Source organism: Linepithema humile, chromosome 3 (genome assembly GCF_040581485.1).
Source record: "Linepithema humile isolate Giens D197 chromosome 3, Lhum_UNIL_v1.0, whole genome shotgun sequence".
NCBI lineage: Eukaryota > Metazoa > Arthropoda > Insecta > Hymenoptera > Formicidae > Linepithema > Linepithema humile.
In genome coordinates, this window is record NC_090130.1 from 30,708,674 (window position 1) to 30,727,945 (window position 19,272).

At 33.7% G+C, this 19,272-nt stretch overlaps 3 protein-coding genes and 1 long non-coding RNA gene across 5 annotated transcripts in view; 3 read left to right on the plus strand and 1 right to left on the minus strand.

Moving 5' to 3' along the window:
• The window catches only part of mwh (multiple wing hairs), a 34,053-nt gene extending 23,924 nt beyond the window's left edge, over positions 1 to 10,129 (minus strand). The window contains exons 1-2 of one of the 2 annotated variants that reach the window (XM_012363928.2): positions 9,238 to 10,129; positions 6,270 to 6,921 (exon numbers count right to left, since the gene is read on the minus strand). In XM_012363928.2, coding sequence (XP_012219351.2) covers positions 6,270 to 6,472 — 203 coding nt within the window. In that variant the 5' untranslated portion in view covers positions 6,473 to 6,921; positions 9,238 to 10,129. Of the gene's footprint in view, positions 1 to 1,551; positions 1,766 to 6,269; positions 6,922 to 9,237 lie in introns of those variants that run through there. The other variant, XM_012363929.2, reaches the window with a different exon arrangement.
• LOC105670409 (uncharacterized) lies at positions 2,743 to 5,523 on the plus strand. Its single transcript, XR_001100427.2, has 3 exons — positions 2,743 to 4,852; positions 4,929 to 5,187; positions 5,269 to 5,523. It is a non-coding gene; the product is annotated as an uncharacterized lncRNA (long non-coding RNA).
• A 4,613-nt stretch (positions 10,130 to 14,742) lies between the features above and the next one.
• On the plus strand, positions 14,743 to 18,220 carry Coq8 (ubiquinone biosynthesis protein COQ8, mitochondrial). Its single transcript, XM_012363930.2, has 11 exons — positions 14,743 to 15,053; positions 15,130 to 15,651; positions 15,738 to 15,957; positions 16,076 to 16,200; positions 16,264 to 16,348; positions 16,432 to 16,547; positions 16,764 to 16,926; positions 16,988 to 17,190; positions 17,267 to 17,419; positions 17,718 to 17,818; positions 17,914 to 18,220. Exons 1-11 carry the CDS (start codon positions 14,862 to 14,864, stop codon positions 18,086 to 18,088), a joined length of 2,055 nt encoding a protein of 684 aa, XP_012219353.1. The 5' UTR covers positions 14,743 to 14,861; the 3' UTR covers positions 18,089 to 18,220.
• A 52-nt stretch (positions 18,221 to 18,272) lies between these two features.
• PolZ2 (DNA polymerase zeta subunit 2) lies at positions 18,273 to 19,232 on the plus strand. Its single transcript, XM_012363931.2, has 3 exons — positions 18,273 to 18,432; positions 18,497 to 18,794; positions 18,867 to 19,232. The coding sequence occupies exons 1-3, from the start codon at positions 18,414 to 18,416 to the stop codon at positions 19,165 to 19,167; spliced, it is 618 nt and encodes a 205-aa protein (XP_012219354.1). The 5' UTR covers positions 18,273 to 18,413; the 3' UTR covers positions 19,168 to 19,232.
• Positions 19,233 to 19,272: the final 40 nt, after the last annotated feature.

Below are 19,272 nucleotides of genomic sequence, written 5' to 3' on the forward strand. Positions count from 1 at the left end.
GTTTTAAAACCTTAACAAATTAAGTTCAAATTCCGTATATAAAATCAATGTAACTTATGTATATTATAACGTAAACGCAATAAATGTGTTTATTCTTTTTAACCGAGTTTTGCAAATCTCGCTCAAATTTATACAATAAAAATAAAAGGTATTTGATGCGTGTTATTGTTGTTCAACTTCTAAAGCATTGTGAAGACGCATTGGAAAGAGAAGGGACCAAGGCAGACCGAAGTAGGATGTCGTAAAAGTTTTTCGAGTCATGATTTGATTGTCCTAATATGGAAATGACCGTGGCACCGACCGATTGTTCGCCTCAAATATTCTACCCACTCATCAATTTTATTAGAGTAGCTCTCTTTCACGCATTTGTATCACAAAGAACTTGTACATAATATTTAATAAATTTTTCAATTGTATTAAATCAATCTAACTTTTCTTGAGATGTGATTTATAAATGTGACAGATATATTACTTTATAAATCTTCAAGCCCCTCAATTCTTTTATCATTGCATATACTTAGTTTGTGCAACAGTCAGCAACTATAATGAAGATCGACTCGTCAATATTGACAGATGATAGACCACAATTTAAAATGCAACACGTTCAACGTACTTATCAAAAGTGTAGGTCGAGTGTGAAATAATGATAATCACGATTGTTCGTCATTCTTTCCGAATTCCCATAACAGGCGGATATTTCGCTGGTGATTTCCAACGTAAAGAACAATAGTGTCTCGCGCTTGCCATATTTACGCTACGCTTCAAAGCGGAGGTGGCAAAGTGGTAATAATCGCGGTGTGCAATCATACGGCGAGAAAATGGGCCGCGTGATTTTGTATTTAAAGAGTCGGGCGTATCTGTAATTGCGGTAATTGACATGAAAGTAATGACTAGCGGTTTTTATACTCGCGCTCGCGAAAACAATCTTGTTCTTACTCGTTACCATCCTGTGTTTTACCGTACCGTGCGCATGACCTCTGTATGTACAGGAATTAAATTATTCGTCTCGTTAGTTGCGCGTCCACGCGCGTACGAAAAGGAAAGAATGTGCCATTTTCTCGCCGATAATCATCGAGGAAATCCAAATGAGATCGCGACTTCTCACAAGCAAAAAATTTGAATAAAATTGTCAGCGCGCGTGCAGTGTGCTCGTTAGTCCGCAATACCAATTAGATTCTCGCATTCTCGATGAAAGGTAGCAATAATAATTTAAATGATGTTTGTATCTAGATTTATGCGATCATCAAGGTAATTAATATCGAATCTTTCGCCGCCATTTATCATTATTACTTCCGCTATGATGACGGTGTTAATATTATCGCGAAATAGAATTAAATAGAAGTAATAAGAATCTTCGAACAACAACGCCTGCAAAGTTTGGATACAATTTAGCTAAATAAAATCAAACTATCGTACTAAATATACATTTTTCAGAGAAAATTTCTAGATTATTTTTTCTCGCAATATAATGATTTTCTATTGAAACTTATCACCCTTCATCAAACAACTGTGCTACAAATCAATGTAAATTAAAATATGTAAAACAATTACCTTAATTAGTCAATTGAATGTTTCCAGCTTTAAACGCATGAGCCCGTATTTGAAACTGCACAAAAAAAAAAAAGAATTGTCGCTCGCGATATTATTCCAATCGCGCAATTTATCGAAACGTAAACGGCATGATGCTCTCGAAAAATTTATCACAACACTCAAAATTGCTCCGCTCCGCTTCGCGAGACGGCTGGAGGTTTACTGACACCGGCGCGGCACGACCGGCACACCGTACTACGAAGCAGCGGGATGAGGCACCTTCACCTGCTCGTAATGTAAGCAGAGTTTATCTGAGTTTATCCCGCGATACGTCACGCGCGCCGCGACGGAAGGGACAACACGCATCGCAATTGCGTGGCTGATAATCAACCGTTTTCTTACTATATGCATATGGAATGAGTAGAAAACACGCATCGGCTTGTAAAACTTGCTCCGCGAACGGCCGCAAAGATAAATCAAAACGCACCACAAATGCGAATTTCTTAAATTCATGAATTGAAACAAGATCATAATATATTGCATGTGTGTTAACAATAATTGTGGAATCAATCAATTATATTAGTACAATTGTCACTAATTTGTCAGTAACAAATGACGTCATTCGAATAAAGGAAACAGAATTTACTACCTGATCGATTTCTTAAGTTAAATACTGAAATATCATTTATAAAAGTCTATCCACATAAAATTTAATCGCAAAAAAAATTTTGGAAGCATTTTTCTCATGCACCAAACTCATTTAAGCAATCAAATGCGAATAACAAGTTATCATAATCAAATAAAATGATGAAATAAATTGGATTAATTTACAATACTTATCAAATTACGCATACAGAATGTTGATTATATTTAAAGAGAATGCCATTAACAAATAAATAATTTAATTCAATTTCATTAATATATTATGATAATTATTTTTAATTAAAAAAATTTGTGTAGACAATGCTTTCATATGCAATTGATTTTTTTATATTTTATTCTTGTATGATAAAGAAAAGAATTCCTATCAACTATGTGAGATAAAAGAGAAATAAAAATATGAATATTAATCAAACATAAAGATTAAATATTTGTTTCATCCAAAATACGCATGACACATTTACGATTGCAAATTCTAATATTAAAAATGGTATTTCATTAAATATGCCATACATTGGCAGCAAATATAGAATTATCGATGTAGGTGAAACGCTTGAAGTGAGATAAAACGGTTTCTACGGATAGTTTGCTTTCGGATACACGCGCGACAAAAATTAGTATAATAATTTCCATACATATGAGTTTTCTTATCGAGCATGGTTCCACACGAATGATATCAATATTTACATTTAAATGAAGAATTATATGTTTTTCTTTGCCCTCTCTTATATCAAACAGTTTTCGACGGAAAGGTTATTGTATCGTGTGATATTCAGTTACACGCATCCTGTTACATGAAACGAACACAATGTCTACATCACTAATTAGTATAACTAAAAAACAGCTGTGGCAATATTTTATAAAATTACCAAATTTTAGTGCAAAATGCAGGTTTTGCGATAATGTATATAATTACATCTCGGTTTCCAATTTGCAAATTCATATACGAAGAAAACATAAAGAAATATATAATTATGAAAACGACAAAGAACAGAAATGGCCATGGATATATTTCAAGTATTACGATCGATTTCAATCAATATGTCTTATCTGTAATGTAATTTGTCAGTCTCAGTCTGAACTTTTAATAAATCACTTACACTCTATGCATTCTATTAATGAGAAGGATGAGCATTGCTACCGCAGCTGGACACGGAAATATTATACACAAATTGATGAGTTTAAAGTGAAATGTAATATTTGTACCAAAGTTGAAACTATTATTATTGCACGAACTTTGAATTATCATATGAAAAGTAAACATGTGAAGAAATTGAAAAATATGCAAGAAACATGCGACACAGTTAATTCCTTAGAACGCATTTTGCCACTTGAAACGAACACGATGTCTACGTCACTTGAAACGAACACGATGTCTACGTCATTTGAAACAAACATGATGTCTACGTCACTTAAAACAAACACAATGTCTACATCACTAATTAGTATAAAAAAACAGCTGTGGCAATATTTTATAAAATTACCGAATTTTAATGCAAAATGCAGGTTTTGCGATATTGTATATAATTACATCCAGGTTTCCAATTTGCAAAGTCATATACGAAAAAAACATGAAGAAATATATAATTACGAAAACGACAAAGTACAGAAATGGCCGTGGATATATTTCAAGTATTACGATCGATTTCAATCAATATGTCTTATCTGTAATGTAATTTGTCAGTCTCAGTTTGAACTTTTAATAAATCACTTACACTCTATGCATTCTATTAATGAGGAGGATGAGCATTGCTGCCGCAGCTGGGCACGGAAATATTATACACAAATTGATGACTTTAAAGTGAAGTGTAATATTTGTACCATAGATAAAACTACTTCTATTGCACCATATTTGATTTATCATACGAAAAGTAAACATGCGAAGAAATTGAAAAATATGCAAGAAACATGCGACACAGTTAATTCCGCAGAACGCATTTTGTCACTTGAAACAGACACAATGTCTACGTCACTATATATTTTCACTGAGATGCGGATATGGCAATATTATATAAAATTGTCAAATTTTTACGCACAATGCAGGTTTTGCGATAATAAATATCATTACCCTTGCATTAATAATTTCCATCAGCATATAAGAGAAAAGCATGAAGAAATATTTAATTATGAAAAAGGCGAAGAACGACAAAAATGGCCATCGATATATTTCAAGTATTACGATTCACTTCACTCAATATGTCTTATCTGTAATGTGATTTGTCGATCTGATTCTAAAATTTTAATAAATCACTTATACTCGGTTCATTTATTCATTTTTTCTACTAATATGCAGTATTCCAACAACTGTTGGGGATGGAAATATTGCACAGAAAGTAATGAGTTTGAAGTAAAATGTAATATTTGTCCCCAAACCGTAAGACTTTTTATTGCATCGCCTTTGTATCATCATATAACAGTTGCACATGCGGAGAAATTGGAGAATATGGAAGAAGCATGCAAGACAGTTGATTGATTAGAACGCGTTCTTTACAGCAAACGAGCGACAGTGGCAATATTATGATATTGACGAAGCAGAATGCTAATTTTGCGAATATAAATATAAACAGAGCAACACTACAGATTTCAGAAACATGTCAGAACAATGCATGAAGAAGTAATTACGAAGAAGACTACAAACGACAAGAAACGAACGACAAAAAAGGTTGTGGATATATTTCAAGTATTTCAACTCATGCAACTCAGAATATCTTATCTGTAATGTAATTTGTTGATTTCAGCTTGAACTTTTAATAAATCACTTATACTCGCATTGTATTAACGAACAGAATAACCATATACAGTTTCGCCTGGATATGGAAATACAAGTGCTAAATTTTGGAATGCAGTATAGTATTTGTTCTTGCAACAAGTTTCTTGATACTAAAAGATATTTAGATGATTATATTAAGACACACACCCGTATATTTTGACAAGTATGCAAGGAGCATACGACATACCTGGGCCGTTAGAAAGCTGATCAAAATTAAAAAAGCGGCGGTAAGTTTTATTAATATTATTATTAATATTATTATAATATTATTATAAATATTTATATAAATTTATTCTACATTATTTCAGAGTTTAACAATGGGAAAATAATAAAGGCGTTCAAATAACATCACATTCAGCAATAACAATAGTCTTTCGACGATATAAATTACTTATGATATACGAGAGAAGTTGCATATCTGACGTTCAATTATTCGTTTTATGTTTATTAAGTTATAAACATGTTTTGTAAAAATAAAATTAGCTACATCTAAAATTTACAAATAATATTTATAAATTAATTTGTGTACTATAATATATATTTTAAATTTATAAACTCTCTATAAAATTTATAAATTATTAAAATTTATAAACTATTCGTAATTTTATAAAGTCAATTTTTTATGAACTAATCATTGATTTTTTTTGTAAAAATTGTCAATTTTATTTAAATTATTTATGGAACAATAGTTATAAATATTTAATTTCTATTTTATTTTTAAATATTTTTTTGTCAATGTATTTTTGTTATTTTTTGCATTTTACTAAATTTGAATATTATTATAATTTATACTATTATATTAATACACATTGTAATTCTTTATTAAAATTTTTGTAGAAATGTAACTTTGAAATGTAAGATACTAATTATCGGAAAAATGTCAATTAAAATTTTAAAATTATATTTGTTATTATCTATTATTTAATTATTTTATTTAAAAATGTTATTAATGAAAGGATGGCGTTGAGATCAAGCCCATTTCAGCAATTAAATGCAGTTTCTCTTGAAAAGTTTTTTTTTTTTTTACTATAATCCCACTTTTAAACAACTTTTGTTTTAAAGTTCCTAATTATTTGCGTATAAATTTAAATACATATATGTAGATGACCACAGTACATTAGCTCATGTCCTTGGATTGCTAACAAGAAGTCCAAATGACTGCGATTGTCATCTTTGCGAGTATTTCATTCTTAAATTCTTAAAATAGCATTTGACGCAATCTAGCGGTGTTATGCTGCAACGAAAACCAGATCCGCGTCTCTACTGGTGAAGTAGTTACCTTTCTACCCGACCAAAATTTCTACGTTACCTGTCGAAGATTAAGCTGTCCTGTCGGTAAGCGCAAACGTTGCAAGTGCTGCATTTTGATGAAAGATCCGTTTCTTTGTCGGTATCGTCGCATCGATCCCGATCTTTTCGATGATCTATCACGACATTCCACGTTCGGTGAATCAGGTAGAACAGATAGGGCGGTTTACTTCTTCTGCAAGGTTGCGACCGCGTGTTTCCCATTGTGATGTATCGTTGGATTTTCCTTTGTATCACATATACACAACACACTGACCAGTTAAAAGTAAATTTTTAAGGAAAAAATGTCGCTTGACGGCATTATCCTTTTCATACTTTTTGCGCGATGTTTATATTACGTCCATCCTCTACACAAATCGATTTCACATGGAGTTCTTCAATTTATTCCGCACGTTTGATTGCTGAATGCGTAATTAGGAGTTCGTATGACGTAGTTTTCTCATGAAAAACTTTTTCTGCGTTACGTGTACCACAAGGAATGCACTCAATCGTATGACCGATCATGAAGGCCGTGAGATTCTGGATTGCATGATGCTTGCATGCCATGACCTCGACCTTCACTCAGAATCGTGCAACAGCTTAAGTAATAGCTTATATCCTCTTTCTCGAACGGATATAAAGCCGTGGAGGCAGATCCTTGCAAAGTTCAATTTCTAAAATAGATCGTACATTGCATCTTACTTTTCATTTCGATTCTTTCTCTTTGAAGATAATGTTTAATTTAATCTCCCGTTTCAATTATTTACTCGTTATAAACAATTATTATGTTAAATCGCAAATGTGCATTGTTCGCATATCGCAGCGAACGCATTACATTGCCTATGTGTTTGTGTTTACACTTGCGTAATTATGGGTCGAGGCAACGACTCGAAAATGATTTTATAGAATGAACGCACGCTGCACGCTACTCAAATGGTGAAGAGATTAAAACACTTTAATGACGCGACCATTTTTTAAATTTTGTATTGGGAAATTATTTTCACGATATTTACGTGGAAATGTTTTATGCAAGGATAATCTGCTTTCCGTTCAGGTCGTTTGATATTTTTGCTACTAAAAGAAAGCATTATCATAAAATATTTCTTCTTACAACATATAATATATATATATAATAAATTCGACAACATGAGTTATTGTGAATAGAAAGTCACGTAAAATCAGTGTGTATTAATGACATTTTCTCCGCTGTAATAAAAATCGATCTATAAAACTGAATATTTGTTTTACAAACAGTACAGCTGCCAATTTCTCTTCTACTTTCGCATTTAATCTTTTTCTCGACTTCATCGAAAGTTTTATATTTTTGTCTTATTTTTTGCAATTGTCAACTTATCCCAAATTTTTCAGTTGAGACTGAAAGTATTCTGCTATCAACTGTATTATTATTTATTTATACTTTCTCGCGATAGTGCCGTAGAAAGGTATCGTTTAATAATGTTCTTATTATTATCTACAAGTTATACGTTACTTTCGTTTAGGTGTCTAGCCCGTTTATTTTCATTATCGAGTTTATGTCTTCTATTTAATCCGTAATATGTAGTTACGCTTTCCCACAATTACCGGATCATTTACGTGACCACGCGTAATGTCGAGTACAAGTAGTTTTTCTTCAGATTGTGAATGTCATTAGCGTCACTGTCACTGATGCCTCAGAAAATTCCCACACTCGTTCACCACGCATGACGGCCGTTTGCTCTAACGGAGAAAATGCGGCTTTTTCTAAATATTTCGCGTACACTCAAAAAAATGATCTTGCAATAATAGCTAAAATTTTCTAGGTGTAAAAAATTAACTAAAACAGATAAATGATTAGCAACTGTTGTGATATTGCATATGTAATTACTTAATCAGTTTAGATGACAGAAACAGAATATATATCTGTATTGTTTGTGAACTTTAAAAAGAAAGTTTCTCTAAAGCGCCTATCTATATAAGATCAATCACATGTTAGATCATGCAATGAATAACATTTAGCAATGGTACCTAAATTTTTCAGAAGTTATTGCTAGAACATTACTGCTATAAATTTTATATGTGACAAACAATGTTTTCACAGATACGAAAAATAGCGATACATTCTTGTTGCGATATCTAGAAATCTAACTACATCAGCAAAATATTTTTTTGAGTGTATCCTTACCACGCTCGTCCTCCCTATCAAATGATAACAATCATTTTTTTGTCAACGTAACGGAGCCTCGTGATTATTCCGAATGACTGTCATAGATGTTAAATGCGGCAGTGATTTATCTTCCCTCCATTATTCGAGCGTAAATCAAGTTGTGAGCTGTCGTGCAATTTTTAAAACATACAAACTCGATTCACGAATTAGAAAAAAAAACTTTAATCGACTGATAATTGATCACGATATTATAATTTTACATATTAGAGATAGAGTCTGAGAAAAAAAATTCATTAGCGTTGTAGAGCACAATTAAAATTTAGATTTTTATTTACTTTATGCATCAGATTGTTGTAATTGTACACGTTACGGTATTTGCGGCGTTAATAAATCAGGTCAGAATTGCTAAGAAAGCACGCTATCGGGAAATCGTTGTCGGAAAACCTAGTAATCCATCGATACGTGAAAAACTCGTAACCATTATTACGCTACTTTACCCGAATGCTCGAGTGCTTTAGATTTTTCTCCAATTAATATAACACTGCATACACATAATAGTTCTACGTATATTTTTCTTGCATAGAGTAAGTATTCTCTATTGAAGTTAAACAACATCTATACAACTTGATTCGATACGGCAGTTATTGGCAGGCGCGGTAAAATTAATGCACATTTGCGTATAAAACTATTTACTTTGGTGTTAATTCATTGACGCGTTTGACATTATATAAAATATCCTCTTTTAAAAAATTTCAATAATCACAAGGAACTTTACTTACACATTTATGTGTTTTAGGAATACGCATAACAATGACTACAAAATTATAATATTTAACAGCGCTCTTACATAAGAGAAATGGAAACAAAGAACAATGTTAAATGCTCCAAGCGCATACAATCTCTCCCTCCTCCCTCTTTCTCTCTCTCTCTCTCTTTCTCTCTGATATATTCAGTAGAAGTCATTTATCCCATCCACGGCGTCAACTTCATCACCACCCAGCATACCGCGCCGCGCCACAATGCGATGCAAAATACGAAGCAGATGCTTTTACATCAAGCGATCAATAATTATTAAAAATTCATGTGTAGCACTGTCTCCATATTTTTTTTTTTTTTCTTTCCCTCTTGTCTCACTGTCTCGCGCGAACATTCGACACTGCGCGTTACACGATCACCGTGAGAGTCACTGATTAAAAATATTGGCACTTCTCGCGCGCGTGAGAGGGTTCCCCTTCGATCAATCTCCCTTGGCGCGAAATTCCACCGCACGGCCGCCAGGCACGAATCCCTTAAGTGCACTAAGAAGTTCGCAAAAACGCGCGTATGAGAGCCGTGCGAGAGGCATTCACTGTGCGGCTTTCAAGAGCCGACTGCCAACCCGTGAATGCCCCGAGGTGCACGTGTGTACATCGTCTCTCTCGGTTGCCTCTCCGACGAGATCCCGTCTTCTTCCTCGGCGACCGGCGTGGTGTGGTGTGCCGCGGCGCGCCAAGACTCCGCCGCGATCGGTCCAAGGCGAGAAAGAGACTGTGCTCCATAGTTTCAGACTGTGGGTCAAGTCGCGACCTACGGCGCATCGATGCACCGTGAGTCGTCGACTTCTCGAACACTCGGAAACTGGGGGAACCGATCCCCAGGGGACCGCCTCACTGGGTCAGGTTTGATTGCCTTTGTTGAACGCGCGAGTCTCGACTTTTTTGCGCGAGCACGGTGCGTTTTTTTCATTGTTGGCTTTATGCATTTCCGTCGCAGCTCGTAATGTTTGAGTCCCCGACCGGTTTTATAGAATTATTGTCGCTTCACGCGGTTATTGTCGATGGCGAGGGGAACATAAAGTGCAAATTTAGCGCGTAGAAACCTTTATCTTGCAAACGTGCCGATACTTGTCTTTAAATTCGAGCCTGATCTTAGAAAATGTAGAACGCAACCGTGGAATCTGCCGATTGTTCCGTTGCAAAAAAGCGCAATTTGCTTCAGCAATGGTTAATTGGCGTAATTTAGATGAATACATAATGACACCGCAGTTTTTAACGAGAGATAAAAACAATTTCGATGAGAACTAACAAGCCGATGTTGGGCGTAACGTGACACGCAACGTATCATAATTTCTCGTTATGTGGAACGGAAATGAACGGTTTTCTCAAACTATCAAAGGTTTCGATAATTTTTTCTTCTGAAAACGTAAAGATAATACCAATAATAAAGTTTAATATCGTATTTCTCTGCGCAAAGTTTAAAACGTGATATTAAATTATTCGATGATATACAAATGCAAAATTAAAAAAAAATTAATTTCAAAATAATAAATAATTCTGAGAGATTCTATTTATATTCTAATAGCAATGTAATCAAATTATATGACAAGCTAATCGCAACAATTAATACGTCGAATTTGATTATTGTGAATATTAAAATGAATGCAATTTGCTAATTATTCCACGTACTGCAACAAATACATAAGTCACAAAAGTTTTCTTTTCTGTATGCTGATAATCTCACTAGGTCAGCTAGCTACGGACTCTAAAGGGGATTCTTAAAATGAGAGGTAATCAAGTACCGCTGCAGACAGAACTGACAAGAAATGTGATTTTCATAGCCTGTAATCGCGCGACCGTCAATGAAGAACATTGTGAAATTGAGTTCGTGAGGAATGCGCAAAATGAAAAATATTATCTCGTTTAAATCACAGTTCTTCTAATGTAAGACGGTATATCTTGCGGTTGATCATTTTTTTAAATATAAACTACATGATGACGGAATTAATCAGAAAAACGCAAAAGTATGCCTCTTCAAAAAATGTCGTCATAAGACAAATTTACTGTTCAATTATTAAAATAGTCCAAAAAAAATGAATGTAAGGGCGTATAGATTCCATATTCTATTTACAATAAATTTGTCATGATTTAAAATATACAGTTATACGAAAGTTTCGATATTTTTTTATCGCTCGCAGATAGAGTCTTTATGTTCCTAATGTCAAAAATTAGATACCCAACAATACAGATCTTCAAACGGGCAAAACAGGTTTTAGATTTTATGGTAGCATTATACCGATAGCATAATTCGGAACCGAATGTTGGGCAAATTCCATGACCTAAAAATTCAGAACTTTTTTTAACTTCAAACTTTTTGTTTCTCCCTCCCTCCACATTGTTGCGCCAAAAGAGATAAATTTTAAATGCCTCAGAAAATTAAGTTTGCGATTGCCCTAAGATAAATTAAATGACTTGTATTACTTTGTAAAAAACGACATCGCTTCTGGGCGTTTATGCAAATAAGTATAATACGGAATAAGGAAGAGCCATGAAGAATATGGTAATGAGAGATAAGACCTGGTTCCATAATAATTATCGCAGCACATAACCAACGTGTTTGTCAGCTTTTTGCGTTTAATAAGATTTCAATGTTAATCAAATTTATCATCGCGGTCGGAAGTAGCTATAATTCATCAAACCTTGCGTAAACATTGTGTTCAATATGTTGAAATACACTCTATACTTTTTTGGTTGTCTCATTAAGTTCGAATGAAACTTGTTCTAAAGTCTGAAATCTCACGGTATTCTTGGTCTAGAAGCAGTCGGACTTGACACGGTAGCGTGCACGGTTATACGTAATGAAATATATTTTGCAGCGGTAGTGCAATCTCGACAAGACACTAATGATGAATCGCTGTATACGGAAGTATAGATTAAATCGTTATCGCGTCGCATTCCGAAGAGAGACGTGACGTTTTCTGTCAAGACTGAAAAGTAAAATCCAGACGATCTCTAAGGATCCGACGGTAATACCAGTGGGTTAGATTCACGCTTGACCTAGGTTGAGCGGATACATGTAACCATGTATCAAGCGGCAAGAACATCGCCGCTTCCGGATGCTTGTGCAATGTCGGGAACAGGGAAGTAAAACGAAAGAAATAATAATTATCGACGTCCAACACTAATCGCCATAGAGAAACAAAATTATCCAGGTAAATCGATAGACTTCATATATTTTCGTTTATCAAAGCAAAAATCTCTTCATTGACTTACAAAAATAACCAATCTACTTTTTCAGTATTTTTTAATCTTAAAAATTTTTTTTTAATTATATAAAAAATAATATATAAGAAAAATACGGAAGATCAAAAGCAAAGCTACAATCAAATGGCAAATAGCTGTAATAATCATTTGCGTTTGTAATCAGAGACAGCAATGAAAAGATCACTTTGCTTGGTGGTGGCTTGAAAGGTGTAAAAAAATGGAAAGCAATGGTAATTACAGAAAGGGATGCTAGTGGAATCTAAAATCTATCTCTAAAAACATCTCTTCTTCATTTTTATCTGCGTGATACAGAAATCGTGCCTTTGTCCTGCAATTATACTGTGTGTAACAAAAGATTAATTTATACACACGCGTGATATCTACTGTCGCGGTCGTAGGATCTTACGTAAAACAAAGCCGTAATCTCGTGAGAGAAGCGGATGGTTAGAAATTGGAAACGTACATAATACGTATAATACCCGTGCGAGCGCGGTTTTGTATCGCGATAGCTTTCTGGACAGTGCACGAGATCGCGGTTGCTTATTACGTAGGTTCTTCCGCGGGAAAAAAATGCCTACCGGAAAACGTGTCACGGTAATAATCTACTCTAATTTGTTAATAGGCGCGCCCTACTCAAGTACCGAGTTAATGAAATGTACCATTCGGAAATGTGCGGCATTCAATCAGAAAATTCCACTAAATTATTGACGTGTGAATAGAAAAAATACGAAGCGAAAAGGAGAAAACGATCTTTAGATGTATCGTTGATTTGTCAAATTACGGATAATTTATTTAGAAATTACACGTTCGTTCTAAACAAATCTGTCCATCGAGAGAAATTGGACATTCGTGACGTTGAGTGTATGAAATAAATTATCGACTTGATCTTGCTTGAACACTGATTATGAGTGTAATGTTGCGTTACATTATATTACAGGTTTTAAGCGAAAGTTATATCTTGTGGCACAAATTACGCGTCAGATCAACTATCCACCTCCGATTTACATTTATTATGCTATCACATTATCTCGCGATGACTGCAACGTTGTTGCATAGCAGATATATTAGACGATATTTAACGAGCAAGATGTATTATAAAAATGTAATACATATAAGTGTGTAGATGAGAATCTGTCGACATACTTTTATAATTGAGGAAGTAGGAGTAAAGCCATCAAATTCATAAATTTCACACGCACCGTAAAAAAATAAATGTCATCGTGCAACCGCCGGTTACGGAATCCGTGAGGAGAATGACCGATATGTCATGCTTTGCCGTGGGCGATTAATTAGACAGCCTTAAAAAGTTGTCGGAGCGACATCGTCATTAAATGGGACAAGGTGTCGCCCTGCAATCGGATGCAACGTGACCTACAGATGCAGACTGCTTCACGGTTCTCACATCAAATCGTGATGATTGATTATAAATTTTTTTTCTTCAATTAAGCACAGCTTTCTACGCTGCGAGAAAAAGGTTCAGCTGTCATGACAAATAATTAGCTTGTTCTGGCAAGTGTTGGCCAAGCAAAAATCAACTCCACGGAGATTTGCCATTTTTGAAATATGACTTCAACGTATGTAAGATTAATTGACATTAATAAAAGAGAATTTCAATTTTATTTTATATCGCAATTTTATAACTTTTTGTGACTAGGAAGTTTAAACAATTTTAGAAGATACGACCGATATCAGCGCGCGTGATAAATTTAATATTAAAAAAAAAAAGCTACTTTTGAGCGGTATCGTGGGCAGTATTGCTCACGCGTGTGGGCAAAATGCATAACCGCGGTATAAATAATATAACGGGATATAATTCCATGTAAGATGGGCGTAGGCTTGGCCATTTACTATGCACTATAGACACGTCGTCTCTTCAAGAGCTAGATTCATTTGCGAGCAAATCTAACACGGCAAACTGGATCGGCAAGACCTTTACCTTTTTTCTATTGACCCTAACTGTACGTGATTGACTTGAGAATCGAAATAGAAGAATGTCCTATTTTTATTCCCTATATATTACTTATCACGAAAGCTATTTTTTGCAGAACGTAACAGTTTTTTCTTAATAATATAACAAATATAAATTTTAATTCATATGACAATTTTGTAAAAATTGCGATAAATATATATGGCTAAAATTTATTTTTCTGTTAAATATTTAATGTCTTTTTAAAATTTTTTTTGTCTTTGTTCTGCACCAACGACTCAAATTATATTCTTATATTTTTATACTGCTTAATATGTAATTTAATATAATTATATAATTATAATTAGATACTAATTTTAACTTTCGCGCACTATTCCTAACGTGGCGCATGCTCATATCGTTATTTTCCTTCTATAGAACATGTGACAGATTTTCTAACCTGTGGAACCACTCTTGAACTTCTAAGCTGTCATCTTCAGTGGTTAATTATTTTTTTCACAGTAAAATAGGCTATGCTTTTCAGAAATGTCTTCATCTAGAATCTCCGATTTAATTGGCATACTTAAGGGAGTGCAAAGTGTGACGAATGCTCTGATAAAACATCAAGAGGATGCAATCAAATATACAATCACACACTCTAGTTTGAAACATCTACCCCAACAGTGTTTACAAGCTGCAGGAAAGAAGTTGAATAATGTAGAACCAAGTAAGATTCCTGTAAGTCTTGTGACGAAAATTGAAGTGATATATCATGATCTTACATAACGCTTTTTACAATAGTTTGGTTTTATAGGAACAAATAGTCAAAGATTTAAAAGAAGCAACTGAACGTGTTCGTGTAGTTGAAGAAGGTATTAGTCAATATATTAAAATAATAACTAACCAAACTTTAAATGTGAAAAACGATGACTATGTTCCTAAGAAGGAAACAAAATTACACGTGCACAATGCTGCTAAAGACCCAAGAGAAACGCCTATTTATCAAGATGTCAAAACACCAAAAGACAATACTAGCAAATCTGTAGTCAGTGAACTTACAGAACATGTACAGAGTGATGCAGCCTGGAAACATATGACTGTAAAGCAAAAAATACAGACAATTGCTAAATCAGATACGACTCAGATCCCCAACATAGAGCTTTCCGATAAAGATAAAGAAATCCTAAGGAAATTGGAATTGGAACACGAGAAGAATATTAAAAATAAAACTGAGAGCTCATTTTCCTCTACCACTGAAACACACGAAAAGAAACCTGTTGAAACAGAGCCTAAGGAAAAGCCAAAAGCTAAATTATCCATCAGACCAAAGCAATCTGTATGTATTAAAATAAGTTCTAACTATATCTTATATTTGGTTTTTATTCAGTAATTTATGCATTATACTTTAATATTACTATATAGTTATCACCTACTGCCAGAGAAAGGAAAGTCCCTGCTACAAGATTACAAAGAATGGTAAGCTTTGGAAGCCTGGGAATTGGCCTTGGTGCTGGTACTCTTGCGGAATATACACGAAGGACATTAGGATTGAAAACACAAAGCATTGGAGATACAATTGATAACATGTTCTTGACTAAGGCCAATGCAGAAAGAATAGTTTCAACATTGTGCAAAGTGAGAGGTGAGATCTCTATATAACTTGTACTATATTCATACATATAATCTATGGTTTAATAAGAAAACAACTGGTGGTACTTTTTAGTCAAAGCAATTACATAGTAATGTTTCTGAAAATATAGGCGCAGCTTTAAAGATTGGTCAAATATTGAGCATTCAAGACAATACCCTTGTAAGTCCCGAGTTGCAAAAAGTCTTTGAGAGAGTTAGACAAAGTGCTGATTTTATGCCAACATGGCAAGTGGAGGTAAATGATATACATGTAATCAGAGAGGAATTTATCATTAATGTTTGCAATTTTTCTTTCTAGAAAGTATTGGTTAGTGAACTTGGAGACGATTGGAGAAGCAAATTAATATCCTTCGAAGAGAAACCATTTGCTGCAGCATCTATTGGTACATTAATGTGTTTTACGCTTTCACAATTCCGATTAAGAGTTCTTTAGTTCTTTAAAAGTTCTAATTGTGTCATATTCTAGGGCAGGTACATCATGGCACGTTATTGAATAAACAAGATGTAGCGATAAAGATTCAATATCCGGGTGTGGCTCAGGGTATTCAGAGTGATATTGAGAATTTGGTGGGCATAATGAAGGTAAGAAATAAGAGTATCCAAATAAAGTAATATTGTAAAAACATACAAATATTGCTGAGAATTAATTTTTTGATATGCAATTGTTTGATATAATAAAGGCAAATAGGGAGAATTTAGTGCAATAGGAAACACATAAACAAAAAAAAAGATTTATTTCTATTACACTCTTATTTGCCTTTATTTTATTTTGTAACAATTAAAAATATTGTGTTGCAGATATGGAACATGTTTCCAGAGGGCATGTTTATAGATAATGTGGTGGAAGTTGCAAACCGAGAACTCGCCTGGGAAGTGGATTATATCAGGGAAGCAGAATGCACAAGAAAATACAGAGAGTTAATGGTGCCTTATCCCGATTATTACGTGCCTTCAGTAATAGGTATTAAATAAAAAAAAATGAGATATAAATTGAAAGTATTAATTATCAATTATATCTTTAGATGAACTTTCGACAAAGCAAGTGTTTACAACAGAAATGGTAGAAGGTGTATCTGTTGATAAATGCGTGGATATGGATGTTGCGACTAGAGAACGTATAAGTGAATTGGTTATGCGTCTGACTCTAATGGAATTATTTGAATTTCAATATATGCAAACTGATCCAAATTGGTCCAATTTCTTGTACAATTCTGATACAAAACAGGTTTTGTGCACGCATTATACTTGGAATTGTACACTTGCAATTCTAATCGAAAGCACTAATGTAAACATTTTTGCAGCTGGTTTTGTTGGATTTTGGAGCATGCAGGACTTACGAGAAAGCGTTTATGGACAAGTATATAGAAGTTATCAAAGCTGCAAGCGAAAGAAATCGCGATAAAGTCCTACAGCTATCTCAAGAAATGAAGTTTCTTACTGGATACGAATCCAAGGTATCTTATCTTTGTTAACCTTTCCATACCTGTACTTTTTTCCACGAATATAAAATTCTCCATATCATTTATGTATCTTATTTGCTACACATGAGTGTACCGATGCTTAGTTCACAGTTATCAAATATGGAAAATTGACAAATATCAGAAATCCGTATGTGCTATACAAATCTGCATACTTTATAGCAAGAGCATAATGTGAATTAAAAGTTAATGAATGAAATCTCAGGGCTGAAAAGGAACAATTTTTAATATTTTTAATTAGATACAGTTTTAATCAAACAGTAATCTTTATCAGGTTATGGAAGTTGCTCATGTAGATGCAGTCATGATTCTTGGACAAGTTTTTGATAATAAGAGCGAGTATTATGATTTTGGTGGCCAAGACGTGACAAGACGGTATGTCTTTGATTTATTGTCTTTCCTATTCCTTATTTTAATTCGTATCTTAATTTGCATTTGATATTAATTTAAGTAATAATTGTACATTGCAGGATTCAAACATTAGTGCCGACTATAATAAATCACAGATTGTGTCCGCCACCCGAGGAGATTTATAGCTTGCATAGAAAATTATCAGGAATATTTCTGCTATGTGCAAAGCTTAGAGCCAAAATTAAATGCCGTGATATATTTCGCGAGGTTTATGCCAATTATAAGTTTGGCTAGTCAGTTTGTTTGGTCAGTATGTTAGTATTGACGTTAAGATTGCAAAATATAAACAATTGAAATTGTATAATATATTTTCTATAAATGTATATACGTTTTCCGATCAAATAAAATATGATTTTAGTAATAAAATTTTCATACTTTTTACTTATCAACACAGTAAAAATTTTGTGATAAGTAAATGTATATTTATGGACACAGATGGCGCGATTGCTAGATTATAGTAGTTGCTCAACTTTACTGTTTGTCACATGGAACACACAGCATTTATTATTTGTAAAATTTCTTAAAAATGTAGCAAATATACAATTAATATTATCGTAAAATGTCTCAGGATAAAATAGGTACATCTTTGCGATTAATCAAATATATTTTTGTGTCAGATGAAATAAAGAATCTAATTTTCAGTTGGCATTGACATACTATTGGAGTTCTTAGAAGTTGCGTTTAACCATATACTGTATTTTCGCAAAATATATCCTAAGGAAATTTTCCTTAAGAAGAAGATATATGGAATTACAGTATATGTGTCAGAACATCCTGATTTGAACGAATACTTGATGAACATTCTGAACGCAATCAGAGAATTGATAAAGGAAGATGAAAACAGTGTTAAAGCCATTACTCTTACCTTTTATAATGAAAGCAGGTTGCCAGTAGAAAAGTTCGTCTTTGACATGGTTAAACTGCAGGCTGGACTTGCGGAGTACGTAGATGCAGTTGATAAACGTGATCTTGAGTTTCAATCCTTCATTAATCTCTGTAATTTTGTTTTAAGGAAAGATCCATATTATTTAAAAACAGAAGAGGCACTGAAGACAATCTGCTTAAAGTTGTCAATATGTGACACATACTTGAAACCCTTGCCGGATGGTTCAAGCTTCTCTATTGAAATTCAAACATACGAAACTGCATATATAATTCTGAGCGAGAATCCAAAATGTGAAGACTTCCCATGGATTATTGAAGATAGTGCAGAAGAGATGATGAATAAAAGTCTACTGCCACTGAAAGATATTAAAACAGATTGTTTAAACTTACAGATGTATGTGATTGAAGATACAGCAAACAAGATTTAAGTTAATATTTGTACAACCAATATCTTTTTGTACTATTATTTTTATATAAAACATAGAAAAATGTACCTGCTCACAGTTATTAAGTTTGCTCCATTATTTTGCTAC

Bases quoted from the DNA above. Each gene is read 5' to 3' on its own strand.
- Coq8 (XM_012363930.2), top strand. From the start codon at position 14,862: ATGTCTTCATCTAGAATCTCCGATTTAATTGGCATACTTAAGGGAGTG. The intron at 15,958-16,075 runs GTGAGATCTCTA...CTGAAAATATAG, and splicing joins AACATTGTGCAAAGTGAGAG to GCGCAGCTTTAAAGATTGGT. The intron at 16,548-16,763 runs GTAAGAAATAAG...ATTGTGTTGCAG, and splicing joins ATTTGGTGGGCATAATGAAG to ATATGGAACATGTTTCCAGA.
- PolZ2 (XM_012363931.2), top strand. The intron at 18,795-18,866 runs GTACGTAGATGC...TTTTGTTTTAAG, and splicing joins CTGCAGGCTGGACTTGCGGA to GAAAGATCCATATTATTTAA.